This window comes from Eleutherodactylus coqui, chromosome 3 (assembly GCF_035609145.1).
Source record: "Eleutherodactylus coqui strain aEleCoq1 chromosome 3, aEleCoq1.hap1, whole genome shotgun sequence".
In the NCBI taxonomy this organism is placed as follows: Eukaryota; Metazoa; Chordata; class Amphibia; order Anura; family Eleutherodactylidae; genus Eleutherodactylus; species Eleutherodactylus coqui.
The window spans coordinates 259819828-259835094 of NC_089839.1; the positions used below are offsets into that span (position 1 = coordinate 259819828).

At 46.2% G+C, this 15267-nt stretch overlaps 1 protein-coding gene across 1 annotated transcript in view; it reads left to right on the forward strand.

Moving 5' to 3' along the window:
* The first annotated feature begins 1796 nt into the window (after window positions 1-1796).
* BRDT (bromodomain testis associated) overlaps window positions 1797-15267 on the forward strand; it is a 44779-nt gene continuing 31308 nt past the window's right edge. Inside the window, exon 1 of the mRNA XM_066595001.1 lies at window positions 1797-1985. Within this exon, the coding sequence (XP_066451098.1) occupies window positions 1797-1985 (189 nt within the window). The remainder of the gene's footprint in view (window positions 1986-15267) is intronic.

Consider the following 15267-nt stretch of genomic DNA (forward strand, 5'->3'; position numbering starts at 1 on the left):
TTCTCCCTTTTTTTTTTCCCCACACGATTTTTGGCTTGATCTTCTTTTTTTTTTTTTTTTTTTTTAAACGCAAAAGTCAATAGGACTTTCTAATGTGAAATACCCATCGCACAAAAAATGCAAGTTTGTGTTTTGCGATGCGATAAAAAGGTTTCATAGAAAAACAAGGGGGTAAAAAAAAAAGGATATGGTGCGATTTACTATCTCGCAACATCGCATGAGTGAAACCGCCGCAGATGTGAAGGGAACCTTTGAAAATCACTGGTTTCATAATTCTGCGTTTTCACTCACTCTTGCATCGCGCGGCTTTGTGAAGGTGCCCTTACTATGAGGTGAAAGAGCGCACATAGCGGTGTTCTCTTTTTGCAATGTTTTTTTGCCGTTTTTTTTTTTTTACTTTATTATACGTACATGGGTTTTAAAAAAATGTGTATATATAATTTTTATTTATTTTACTCCTTTTATGTCCCTGTTGGGAACTTGAACCTGCGATGCTATGATCATACTGATAGTTTGACTGTAATGCATTAATTTCTATAGCAATCAGAGGGCATGGCTGATAAGGATGCCATTGTCTGGTGTACGGTTACCATGGCAACCCCTCGGCCCTCCTTGATTACATGGTGGATGGCTGATGACGTCGCAGAAGGAGCACCCTCCCTTTGTGAATGCTTTACATGCTGCAATCAACAATGACTGATTGCATGTAAGGGGTTAACATCAGGATTCGCTGATCCCTACTGTTGCAGCAGGGGCCCGGCTGTATATATATATATATATATATATATATATATATATATATATATTGTATGTAGGGGGTAGAAAAAAACAAAAACGGAGGGAAAAAACCCCAAAAACCCAACCCTGCCGACAGAGCTGCAGCTGTTGCTGTGTGTGGCTGCGGTAGATCCGGACGTTTGCTGCATTCACTGTACTGACGAATAGCGCAACCAAAGAAAACGTCACCCCATCGTGCGCAGCACCGCCTGGCGCCATTCTAACATGTTCCTCTACCAGGTGGGCTTGTCATCACTATAGAAACGTGCCGGGCCGCACGCTACTGTTGTAACTGGCACTGTGCAACTGCAATCCTCCAGGTAAACAGCAGGGAGGGGCTGTGCTCAAGAAGCAGTCCTCTGCGGGCGTGTATGTAACCATGGAGGGCATATGGAAGTCTCATAACTATATATATGTATCCACAATGGTATGTAGCTACACGATGCCGACATATAAAAGTATTAATATATATTCCCTGTTACAGTTGCCGACCGTGTGTAAAGTAAGCTGGTAAAGGCTACTAGGGTGCGCCTATTACTTACCAACTGGACAGTAGGCAGATATCCCTTATCTTTAGGGTTACAAGTGAAAAGTACCACAGTACTAAGGCTCCTGGGCCCGGGTGCAACCGCATCCCCTGCACCCTCTATAGTTACTCCTCTGATCTGACTCCTCCCCCAGTCTCCCGCACACAGACAGCAGGGATGGGAGGAGTCAAATGGTGCACAGAGCACTCCAGCTGGTGTCGGTGTGAGAGTATGGAAGAACATTTTCACTGTCGGACAGTGATTTGGGGGATAAAGGTTACACAAATAAAGAAGCAGGGCCCCATAGCAGTCGCATGGTTGCCTCTATAGGCAGCACACTACTGCTTCTATGTGCTTATATACTAGGCATTCACTACATGACCTTACAATACATAATACCACTACAGGTATTATAGCATGCCCTTATATTTACACTTATGTCTGTTTCTTCCAGGTGAATGTGTACCCATGAAGTAACCTTGATGTACCATTATGTCGAGCAGACAGTTGCAGTCACCAATTGTTAATCCGCCTCCGCCAGAATACATTAATCGCAAGAAAACCGGACGTCTGACTAACCAGCTTCAGTACCTGGAGAAGGTGGTGTTGAAAACATTATGGAAACACGACTTTTCCTGGCCATTCCAACTGCCTGTCGATGCTGCGAAGCTGAACCTCCCTGTAAGGCCGTAAACCTATCACTTCTGCTACTTATCACTGGTTAAAGGGGTTATCCCACAAAAAAACTAACCGATTACTGGATAGGCGATAAATATGTGATTGTTGGGGGTTCATTTGCTAGGATTTCATTAACTTACTTCTATTGAATTTGGAGTTAACCGAGCACATCTTGGCTGTAAGAGCACTGAGGCTATGGAACTCCGTGCCTGACGATGGTGATGGCAAAATCACTAACAGAGTACAAGAGGGGCCTGGATGCTTTTCTTGAACGATACAATATTATGTTATAATCATTAATCACTTCAGAAGGGTCGGTGATCCAGTGAATTATTTTGATTGCCAGATTAGAGTCAGGAAGGAATTATTTTTTTTTCGTTAAATGAGGAAAATTGGCTTCTACCTCATTGGGGGGTTTCTTTTGTTTTCTTCTGGATCAACAATGGGGGATAATAGACTGAACTGGATGGACATATGTCTTTTTGTTAGCCTTACATACTATGTTACTGTGTTAGTGGTGAGAGCGGTGGTCAAACGCGCACACTACTGCTTCATTCACTAGAGGGATTGAGGGTGTACCATTCTTGTGATCACGAAGAGTCCTTGTAGTCAGATTCCCAGCAATAGTACATTTATCATCTATCCTGTCGGTATGTGCTAAATATTTTTGATGAGATAACCCCTTTAAGGGACCACTCTTGCTAAATTGGTGAGACAGTTCACAGATGTGAGAGTATAAAAATAAAGAAAAAAGGTCAAAAAGTCATATGTACCCCAAAATCGTATCAATAAAAACTACAGGTCACCTTGGGGATAGAAAAAAAAAACCCTCACACGCTGACAAAAAAAAAAGTTATGACAACAGAAAGCTATTTATTTATTTATTTTTTTTTTTTAAAGAAAAGTATTAATTTTTTTTTCAGTAGTACTACATAAAGAAAGCTACCATACATACTCGAGCATAAGCCGACTTTTTCAGCACATTTTTTATGCTGAAAAAGTCCGCCCCAGCTTATACTCGAGTAAGGGACTAGGTAAAAAAAAACCTACAATACTCGCCTCCCAGCCGGCATCTGTGTTCCCGATGCGATGGTCTCCCCGGCGGTGCGACAAGCTGCTCTCTAATCCTCCCTGCTGTCATCTCTCTGCTCGGCTTTGAATTCCTTCGCCGTCAGCAAGTAAGCACTGTGATTGCATCGAGCGCCAGCCAATCACACCTGGCGCTCAATGAACCAATCACAGCCATTCAGTGATGTCATTCACTGAATGGCTGTGAATGATCGAGCGCCGGCTGTGATAGATTCATACACTAGGCTTATGCTCGAGGCACCTAGTAATCAGTTTTTTTTGTGGTAAAATTAGGTGCCTCAGCTTACACGCGGGTCAGCTTATACCCGAGTGTATACTGTATATAAATTTGATAGCCCCGTAATTGTACAGACCTACAGAATAAAGATAACCTATCATTTTTGCTACACTGCAGATGTTGTAGGGACAAAGGCCCCTCAAAAACAGCACTATTGCGTCTTCCATTTCCCCCGTTTTATAATTTTAAAAAAATTTTCCAATCTATTATGATATGTTAAATGGTACAATTACGCAATACAGCTCGTCCCGCAAAAAAAACGCCCCTGTTGTAGCTGCGATGTTGGTAAATTAAAAGACATCCGAGAAGCAAAATATTTCCATCAATCATGAAAAACTTTCTAGGTAAACTTTATTTCACATAATGGTGACTTACATAAATACTAATTTTATAAAACTTTAAATGTGTGTCACAAAAAAACCTCCTGCTGGAAAAATTCTTACAACATATTTGAATTTAGGAGGTGAAATACTACTAGAATCGCCATTACATATTCTTGTGAAAGAAAGAGGTTTACTTTGTAGGCCAGTGCAACCTATGGTGAAGATAGGTTATCAATAGTTATTGTGGGGGAGTGGGGTGGGAGTCCATCGTTCTGGATCCCTGCCAATCGCCTGATTCCCCAGACGTGCTATTGGTGTATACAATGCTGGAAGCAGATAGCACTGTCCGTATTCCAGTAGCCCAAGTTGGTACTGCAGACACAGCTTCCAAACCAGGCCACCAGCATTGGGTCTGGAGATCAGCTGATCAACTAGGATCCTGAGGGGGTTGGACCCTGACCGATTAACTGTTGATGACTATCATGAGGATAGGTCATCAGTCGTAAATGTCCCAGGCAACTGCTTTACTAGCTTACCTACCCAGCACTTAAACACAATCCACAGATCATGGCTATCTGGTTACTGGACCAAGCCACATAGTATGGAGATATAAAAAATGCTTTGTATGAACATGTAATGTGATATTTAGCATAGTCTCTTTACACTGTAAATTTGCAGTGACAGTCCAATGGGACCCTCGGAGTACTGGCGCATTTTTTGCTGCATCTCGTGCAAGAGTTGCTATTGTCAGCTCAGGTCTAGTTTCTGTATTTCGGACCAGGAGGTTCTGTGTATAAAATCATAGTCAATCGTTTGACATAGATTGGACAAGCTAACATTGGTATTGTTCGGAAAACTGCCAGTCTGTGGCAGGAGTAGTATGTTTACCACAATCCTGCTAGAAGCAATCAAGCTACTAACGACCACCTGTCCGTCTGTGTGTGAGTTACATGCTCCGACCCTGATCACATGACAGTTATGTCATCAAAGATCCTTCATCCCGAGTGAGTTACCTGCTCCACCCCCAATCACATAACGGTGACGTCATCACAGGTCCTGTAAGCACGTGGCTGTTGTCCGGCTGGGTGTTCGTTAGTATTCCATAGTAACTGAGGCCGCAGGGGGTTTGTAGGGGATGGAATACTAATGAACACCTACAGCAGCTGTGTGCTTACAGCCAGGGGCGTAACTATAGAGGGTGCAGGGGATGCAGTTGCATCCGGGCCCAGGAGTCTTGGGGGGCCCATTAGGCCTCTCTTTTCCATATAGGGAGCCCAGTACTATGAATAAAGCATTATAGTTGGGGGCCCCGTTCCAGATTTTGCATTGGGGCCCAGGAGCTTCAAGTTATGCCTCTGCTTACAGCAACTGTGATGGTGTCACAATGGTGTGATCATTCACCTCTGGGAGGAGTCCAGGGGTCACATGATTGGGGGTGATCAGCACTTTGCTGTGCTGCTTTTGATCCCTGTTGCATGAAGAATGTATGTAGCAGAGCTGTATGTCATGTACATGTAGCAGTGCTGTGTATGACATGCATGTAATAATTACTAGCCCTATGTATAGAGGTGGACCGTAACCTCAAAATTATTTTTTAAATGTCTTGATCTATTCTTCTATACAAATTTTTCCGACACTGTAACTAATTAGTTGGCACTATAAACTCAATATCCAGATAATACCCAATTATACATTTCATTTCTACTCTAGTAGTAATTGGCTTTTATAGTATACAGAGGTGACCCCCTAGTTCAACTCTTAATCCCATTTTATAATTTTGATTGGCTCTTTAATACATGTCACATTCTTAAGCTTTATGTGCAATTCTAGCTACCAGGCCTGCCAATCATATTCTAGAAAAGTTTGTTTTTTCTAGTTGTATGGGGCGTATGCGTGTGAAAGGTCTGCACAACATTACTCCCAATACTGAATCTCGTGGTCCAACTGGAACCAGCGTTTAAGTGTCTTATTAAAGCCATAACTTGTCTGTAGAGATTATGCAAGACACATGAATTGTCTCGTTTTTGACAACTAAACCCAATTAGTCTGTTTATCCCAGATGTGAGGAATAATTGACCCAAGGCGTAAAGATGGAAAGATCACTATCAGTCTTGGAGCAGCTGAAGTATTTCATCACGAGCTACCAAGTCTGAGAATCTTAAAATTAATTTTAATAATTACCATTATTTTAAATGACTTTTACCAATTATTGTTAAAATGGTTTTCTTTCCATGAGCATTGATGGCACAATAATATCTGAGTGACACCTTTTTGCTACTTTCCAAAAACACTACTCTGCTGACTTAGCCTGGGTTTACACAGGGCGGATTTGCTGCGGTTTTGCAGCGGATTGCCGTTGCATATCCGCACTGCGACAAAACCGCTGCGTTTGCAGTGCAATGTAGCACAAATGAGTTTTGCAAAACAGCTGTTCTCACAGGGCGGATTTTTTCCGCACAGCAGCAGTGTGAAAAAGCAACTGCGGCGCGGTTTTCACAGATGCAGCATGTCCATTCTTCTGTCTTTTCCGCAGCGCTTTTTTTGTCCATAGACCTCTATGGACGCAGCAAAATCCGCAGCAAAAAGTAAAAAACGCTGCGGAAAAAAACGCAGGAAAATCCGCAAGCCAAAATTAACCTTTGAAGCGGTTTTGCCGCAGAAGCATTTCTTTCTGCAGCAAAACCGCAGCAAATTCGCCCTGTGTGAACCCAGTGTTGTGTTGGAATTGCAGCGTGTTCTCTTTCACTTTAATGGGGTGGTATTGTAACTCCTGATAGTCCCACTGCCCGCCAAACAATGAAAGTGGTGAGGCTCCTGCATTTGGACATTAGATTAGGATTCGAGAGATGGGAGGGTAAAGCTGGCACTACTCAGACCGTAAACCAGATGTGTTGAGGATTCACATTTACTAGGAAATACATTTTTGTACCAGAATGGCACCTTGGACAGGTCAGTTACCAAACAGTGAGCGGCGCCATCCAATCACATTATCACGGCATGTTGGCGCACGTTTTCTGTTTCATAGATCATTCTAAACACTGGTAGTTTTCAAACCCAGCAAATTACATAGTAATGGAATCTCGATATGCCACCAATACTTGGGTTTTCTAGCTAAAGTTATATTTGTAAAAATGTGATGTGAATGACATTGTGGCAATAAGGTATAAAGAACTTAAGGGAGTCGTGCACAGTTTGGCAGTAACCAACCGTTCCAGGGTATCGCCCCGTTTCAGCCTATAGCAGTGTGAGATTTTGTTTTCAAATTAATGTATAGAATCTCTTTTAAGCCAAGGCTACGTAGCATCTTTGGCCATGGCAACTGTTGTATGGCCAAAGACTCAAGTATCGGCATGCCACATCGCAACCTAATGTAAAGAAATGGGGTTGCATTGTGACTTGCAGGTTTCTGTCACCCAACCATCCTAAGAATTCCGAACTTGCTACATTTCTTGCAATTGTTGGGTTGTGGGAACTTGTAAGATGCAACACAATGACGTTTCAATGTAGCATGGCAATACTGAAGTCTCTGGTGCAACTTGTCTCATAGACAGTCATTGTGTAGCCCTAGCCTCCTTTACACCTAAGGGGAAACTATCTATGCATTTGTTAGATTTTGGCACATTCCATATTTGCCCCCAAATTTTAAGGTGGTATGTCTTTTCCTTCAAGCAGGGTTTTTGTTCCCTGTGTTTTTCCAGGCCTGTAGAGAAATGGATAGGGAAAAAATGATTGCCGAGTTTAAAAAATACATAAATAAGACAATGAACCCAAAAAAACTCCACAAAAGTGAGGGGAAAAAAACAATGGGAACTGCGCATTATATTAGAATTAGAGATGAGCGAGCACCAAAATGCTCGGGTGCTCGTTACTCGGGACGAAAATTTCGCGATGCTCGAGGGTTCGTTTCGAATAACGAACCCCATTGAAGTCAATGGGCGACCCGAGCATTTTTGTATATCGCCGATGCTCGCTAAGGTTTCCATTTGTGAAAACTGGGCAATTCAAGAAAGTGATGGGAACGACACAGCAACGGATAGGGCAGGCGAGGGGCTACATGTTGGGCTGCATCTCAAGTTCCCAGGTCCCACTATTAAGCCACAATAGCGGCAAGAGTGCCCCCCCCCCCCCCAACAATTTTTACTTCTGAAAAGCCCTCATTAGCAATGCATACCTTAGCTAAGCACCACACTACCTCCAACAAAGCACAATCACTGCCTGCATGACACTCCGCTGCCACTTCTCCTGGGTTACATGCTGCCCAACCCCCCCCCCCCCGCACGTCCCAGTGTCCACAGCACACACCAAAGTGTCCCTGCGCAGCCTTCAGCTGCCCTCATGCCACGCCACACTCATGTCTATTTATAAGTGCGTCTGCCATGAGGAGGAACCGCAGGCACACACTGCAGAGGGTTGGCACGGCTAGGCAGCGACCCTCTTTAAAAGGGGCAGGACGATAGCCCACAATGCTGTACAGAAGCAATGAGAAATATAATCCTGTGCCACCACCATCAGGAGCTGCACACGTGGGCATAGCAATGGGGAACCTATGTGCCACACACTATTCATTCTGTCAAGGTGTCTGCATGCCCCAGTCAGACTGCGGTTTTTTATAAATAGTCACAGGCAGGTACAACTCCGCAATGGGAAATCCGTGTGCACCCATAGCATGGGTGGCTCCCTGGAACCCACCGGCTGTACATAAATGTATCCCATTGCAGTGCCCATCACAGCTGAGGTAACGTCCGATTAAATGCAGGTGGGCTTCGGCCCAAACTGCATGTCCCAGTGAGGCTCGTGTTTTTTATAAGTATACACAGGCACGTACATCTCCCTAATGGGAAGTCCATGTGGACCCACAGCATGGGTGGGTCCCAGGAAGCCACTGGCGGTACATAAATATATCCCATTGCAGTGCCCAGCACAGCTGATGTAACGTAACGTCAGCTTTAATGCAGGTGGGCAAAAAATTAATTGGATTACACTGTAGGCGAGGGCCCAAAAAAATTGGTGTACCAACAGTACTAATGTACGTCAGAAAAATTGCCCATGCCCAACCAAGAGGGCAGGTGAAACCCATTAATCGCTTTGGTTAATGTGGCTTAATTGGTAACTAGGCCTGGAGGCAGCCCAGTTAAAATTAAAATTGGTTCAGGTGCAAGTTTCAACGCTTTAATGAGCATTGAAACGTATAAAAATTGTTTACAAAAATTATATGACTGAGCCTTGTGGGCCTAAGAAAAATTGCCCGTTCGGCGTGATTACGTCAGGTTTCAAGAGGAGGAGCAGGAGGAGGAGGATGAATAGAATACACAGATTGATGAGGCAAAAAGGTCCCCGTGTTTGATGGTGATAGAGAACGATGCTTCCATCCGCGGGTGCAGCCTACGTATTGTTTAGGTATCGCTGCTGTCCGCTGGTGGAGAAGAGAAGTCTGGGGAAATCCAGGCTTTGTTCATCGTGATGAGTGTAAGCCTGTCGGCACTGTCGGTTGGCAGGCGGGTACGCTTATCTGTGATGATTCCCCCAGCGGCACTAAACACCCTCTCTGACAAGACGCTAGCCGCAGGATAAGCAAGCACCTCCAGGGCATACAGCGCGAGTTCAGGCCACGTGTCAAGCTTCGACACCCAGTAGTTGTAGGGGGCAGAGGCGTCACGGAGGACGGTCGTGCGATCGGCTACGTACTCCCCCACCATCCTTTTACAGTGCTCCCGCCGACTCAGCCTTGACTGGGGAGCGGTGACACAGTCTTGCTGGGGAGCCATAAAGCTGGCAAAGGCCTTGGAGAATGTTCCCCTGCCTGCGCTGTACATGCTGCCTGATCTCTGCGCCTCTCCTGCTACCTGGCCCTCGGAACTGCACCTTCTGCCACTAGCGCTGTCGGATGGGAATGTTACCATCAGTTTGTCCGCCAGGGTCCTGTGGTATAGCATCACTCTCGAACCCCTTTCCTCTTCGGGTATGAGAGTGGAAAGGTCCTCCTTATACCGTGGGTCGAGCAGTGTGTACACCCAGTAATCCGTAGTGGCCAGAATGCGTGTAACGCGAGGGTCTCGAGAAAGGTATCCTAACATGAAGTCAGCCATGTGTGCCATGGTACCTGTACGCAACACATGGCTGTCCTCACTAGGAAGATCGCTTTCAGGATACTCCTCCTCCTCCTCAGGCCATACACGCTGAAAGGATGACAGGCAAGCAGCATGGGTACCCTTAGCAGTGGGCCAAGCTGTCTCTTCCCCCTCCTCCTCATGCTCCTCCCCCCTCCTCCTCAACGCGCTGAGATATCGACATGAGGGTGCTCTGACTATCCAGCGACATACTGTCTTCCCCCGCCTCCGTTTCAGAGTGCAAAGCGTCTGCCTTTATGCTTTGCAGGGAACTTCTCAAGAGGCATAGCAGAGGAATGGTGACGCTAATGATTGCAGCATCCCCGCTCACCATCTGGGTCGACCCCTCAAAGTTTCCAAGGACCTGGCAGATGGCTGCCAACCAGGCCCACTCTTCTGTAAAGAATTGAGGAGGCTGACTCCCACTACGCCGCCCATGTTGGAGTTGGTATTCCACTATAGCTCTACGCTGCTCATAGAGGCTGGCCAACATGTGGAGCGTAGAGTTCCACCGTGTGGGCATGTCGCACAGCAGTCGGTGCACTGGCAGATTAAACCGATGTTGCAGGGTCCGCAGGGTGGCAGCATCCGTCTTGGACTTGCGGAAATGTGCGCTGACCCGGCGCACCTTTCCGAGCAGGTATGACAAGTGTGGGTAGCTTTTCAGAAAGCGCTGAACCACCAAATTAAAGACATGGGCCAGGCATGGCATGTGCGTGAGGCTGCTGAGCTGCAGAGCCGCCACCAGGTTACGGCCGTTGTCACACACGACCATGCCCGGTTGGAGGCTCAGCGGCGAAAGCCAGCGGTCGGTCTGCTCTGTCAGACCCTGCAGCAGTTCGTGGGCAGTGTGCCTCTTCTCTCCTAAGCTGAGTAGTTTCAGCACGGCCTGCTGACGCTTGCCCACCGCTGTGCTGCCACGCCGCGCGACACCAACTGCTGGCGACGTGCTGCTGCTGACACATCTTGATTGCGAGACAGAGGTTGCGTTGGAGGAGGAGGAGGAGGGTGGTTTAGTGGAGGAAGCATACACCGCCGCAGATACCAGCACCGAGCTGGGGCCTGCAATTCTGGGGGTGGGTAGGACGTGAGCGGTCCCAGGCTCTGACTCTGTCCCAGCCTCCACTAAATTCACCCAATGTGCCGTCAGGGAGATATAGTGGCGCTGCCCACCTGTGCTTGTCCACGTGTCCGTTGTTAAGTGGACCTTCGGAGTAACCGCGTTGGTGAGGGCGCGTACAATGTTGCGGGAGACGTGGTCGTGCAGGGCTGGGACGGCACATCGGGAAAAGTAGTGGCGACTGGGAACCGAGTAGCGCGGGGCCACCGCCGCCATCATGCTTTTGAAAGCCTCCGTTTCCACAAGCCTATACGGCAGCATCTCCAGGCTGATCAATTTGGCTATGTGCACGTTTAACGCTTGAGCGTGCGGGTGCGTGGCGGCGTACTTGCGCTCAAATAGTTGCGCTAGCGACGTCTGGACGTTGCGCTGAGAGACATTGCTGGATGGGGCCGAGGACAGCGGAGGTGAGGGTGCAGGCCGGTAGGCACTCGTGCCTGTGTCCTCAGAGGGGGGTTGGATCTCAGTGGCAGGTTGGGGCACAGGGGGAAAGGCAGTGGTGCAAACCGGAGGCGGTGAACGGGCATCGTCCCACCTTGTGGGGTGCTTGGCCATCATATGCCTGCGCATGCTGGTGGTGGTGGCTCCCCGGGTGATCTTGGCGCGACAAAGGTTACACACCACTGTTCGTCGGTCGTCAGGCGTCTCTGTGAAAAACTGCCACACCTTAGAGCACCTTGGCCTCTGCAGGGTGGCATGGCGCGAGGGGGCGCTTTGGGAAACAGTTGGTGGATTATTCGGTCTGGCCCTGCCTCTGCCCCTGGCCACCGCACTGGCTCGGCCTGTGCCCACACCCTGACTTGGGCCTCCGCGTCCTCGCCCGCGTCCACGTCCTCTAGGCCTACCCCTACCCCTCAGCATGCTGTATTACCAGTAGTGCAGAAACAGAACGCTGTAATTAAATGTGCCGCTTATTGGCCTGTGGTTGGAGGCTGACTTCGCTTACGGAACGCACAGCAGAGCCAGGAAAGAATTTTGCGCAAGCCTGCTGTAACACTTAGCTGGCTGCGTATGAATTAGGACAACTACCCCCAGCAGAGACCCAGTACACTGAGGACGGTCACAGGCAGCCCAAATAGATTTTTTTTCCCAAATTTTTTTGGAAAGGCCCACTGCCTATATACACTAAATATGTCTTCTGTCCCTGCCTCACCACTACTGGCCCTGGACTATGTAAAATTACTGCAGGACGCAATGCTCTGCACGGCCGATATACAAAAAAAAAAAATGTGAAACACTGCTAAAAGCAGTTAGATGTGGCCCTAAGAAGGACCGTTGGGGTTCTTGAAGCCTAAAATCACTCCTAACGCTCTCCCTATAGCAGCTCTGGCACCAGCAGCACTTTCCCTCCTCTATGTCAGAATGCATCTGTGGCGAGCCGCGGGAGGGGCCGATTTATATACTCGGGGGACACCTGATCTCGCCAGCCACTCACTGCAGGGAGGTGGTATAGGGCTTGAACGTCGCAGGGGGAAGTTGTAATGCCTTCCCTGTCTTTCTATTGGCCAGAAAAGCGCGCTAACGTCTCAGAGATGAAAGTGAAAGTAACTCGAACATCGCGTGGTGCTCGTTTCGAATAACGAGCATCTCGAACACGCTAATACTCGAACGAGCATCAAGCTCGGACGAGTACGTTCGCTCATCTCTAATTAGAATGTATTACAGTATTGTTTACCAAGAATACAAACTGTATGTAAGAAATTGTTGTGCAGCTATATACAAATAATGGAGCATCTTGTTAGCAGAAAAGATGGTTGTGGGAAATCTTCAGAATTGCCCTCTAATGTACAGGATCTCCTGCACTCCTTTCCAACTGTAGAGCTAAAGTGAGGAATAGAATTGCAGTAGGCCTATATTGACAATGGAAGGGGCAAATGGTGCTGGAAACTATTAATGACCAATTAAACCACCCATGCATATAAACGTTAGAGTCCAGAGGCTGAAACTATATAAAGTATTAGGCACAACATAATAGTACTATATGTATACCAACTTGAATGGGCGTCATTTACACTGTTAAAAGGAAAATTCATCTCTCCAGTTTTTAAACTTGTAGATTTCAAAAGCAAGTTTTGAGAAATTGGGCTCTGTAGGGTGACCGGACTCCTTCAGTGCTGTTCAGATTCCGGTCACTGGAGATTTCCAACATGAAATTATAGCACCTTTAAAAAAAAAAAAAAAAAATCTGTGAAACAACCTCTAATCTGTTAGAAAAGGACATATTGGAGCAGCATGGTGGCTCAGTGGGTCGCACTGTTGCCTTGCACCACTAGAGTCTTGGGTTCAAATTCTGAGCAAGGCATGGAATTTTTGTGTTCTCCCTGTGTTTGTGTGGGTTTCCTCTGAGAAATCTGGCTTCTTCTCAGACTTCAAAAACATTCCAATAGGGAGATATAGATTGTAAATTCCAATAGGGACAGAGCCTAACGCAAGTGGTGCAGAATAGGCATGAGTAAAATGTCTGAGAGTGACTTTAGGCGGATTTTCACTTTAAATATATTTGGCATCAGGTTTACTAATCCAATTCGGTGAGCATTAATAACATTTTTTAAGACTTAATTAAAACCAGAGGCAAAAAAGACACAGTTCTTGCCTGCAATCAATTGAAGGCAGGTTTGTAGTCCTAAGCAGTTTTTCAATACTTCCCGACAGGACTTCCATCTGTGAATCCAAGCTGTAGGCCAGCGATAAATACTGGTGGGGAGTGGAGCAGGCGCTGGAGCGCTTCCCAGTTGTTCCTATCCTGAGGAAAGGGTGGTGGAGGGCTTGTAGGGATGGAACATTCTTGGCAAGCCTTCCTAACCAGCAAAGACCACATTTCCACTAGAACACTTGCTTTTCCAAATCCAACTAATTTACATAACGCTATGTACAGAGCCCTACAGATGCCATACGCTTTCAATCAAGGTTGCTACCTGACTGCAGAAAAGTTAATAATTTACTTGTGCAGAAAATGTTAATGTAAGTTACTTGGCAGCTTTCAGTTGAACTGTAAGGCTCATTCATGTCTGTTTTTTCCGATGGAAATTAAAAAAATTTTTTTGCTGCGTGACCACATAAATCAGTATAGCGCAAAATACAGACAAATAAAGACCTCGGAAGTAAGGTACATCTCTACTCGGACAGCGCTCTTCATGTAAATACTATAATACTACAACCTGGACCTAGGCATGTGTTACGATAGGGTTTTTGTTTCTTTCTCGTGGAAAAATATCCACCAAAGTTGATGATAGAACATGTTATGGTGGGATATGGCTGCTGGGACCCTCATCTATCCCCAAAACAGGCACATTTTTTAAAGTACCCATACATCTTTATGTAGCTGTCAGCCAAACACTTAGTCGTCTTGCAGTTATTTCTCCTGGTTTCTCCATATACATGAACACTCAGTTTGGCCACGTTATTGTGTTTTACATGGGAATAGTGAAGAAAGCGGCACCCAGAAAGCTCTGGAAGCAGCTTATCTCCAGCGCGGATTAAAGGATCAGTGGTTGAAGCTTTGATATGCTTGACCTCCACCGCCCCCTCTGCCCTGCTCCGCAACATCTTGTGAGGTCCCCATAGATATACTATAGTTGTCTGGTCCTGGCCACTATTTAGTGTGGGAGTCCTTTAATCCTGATCACCAGTGAAGAACAAGCCATGTATATGTTTCAATTGAATGAAGTTATTCAAAGTGACAGCTACCACTTTATAGGTTATTTAAAGGGACTACTGTATGTTTTCTTAATGTACCATGATTGGATTCCTTATCTATATAACCTGGTAATAACCAATACAGGAATAACCATAATGCTGGAATTCAAGCACTTGACCTCATATATGGTGCTCTTCTACAGGTGGATGGGTGTTCCCGGTGTGTAATCGGACATTTGTGATATACAAGTGCCTAGACCATGAATGTAAATGCCTCTTATTGGTATAACCCATTCATTATCTTCGGTCTACATTTGGCCAAGTTGTGTAGCTGGCTAGTCTTCTACCAGAGAGTGACAACAAGTTCTTCCCTAGCTACAGTATCTTTTGGCTTGCATATTGTAGATGAGACATTAGAACTACAGAGTTATGGCTTTCCCTGCAGACTACTTTTTGAGGACCCTGCCAGTTGTGTCCATATCTGGTAGTTGGGGTCTTGTTCAGCAAAGCCAGTCCAAATCCTTCAATAATATAGGAATATATATAATGGTACACACTCGGGCAGAGGCGTAACTTGAAGCTCCCGGGCCCTGATGCAAAACCTGTAACAGGAGAAGAAAGGCCTTATGGGCCCCCTAAGGCTCCTGGGCCCGGGTGCAACCACATCCCATGCACCCTCTATAGTTACGCCCTTGCACTCGGGTATACTTGGATTGTGTATAGATTACATTGG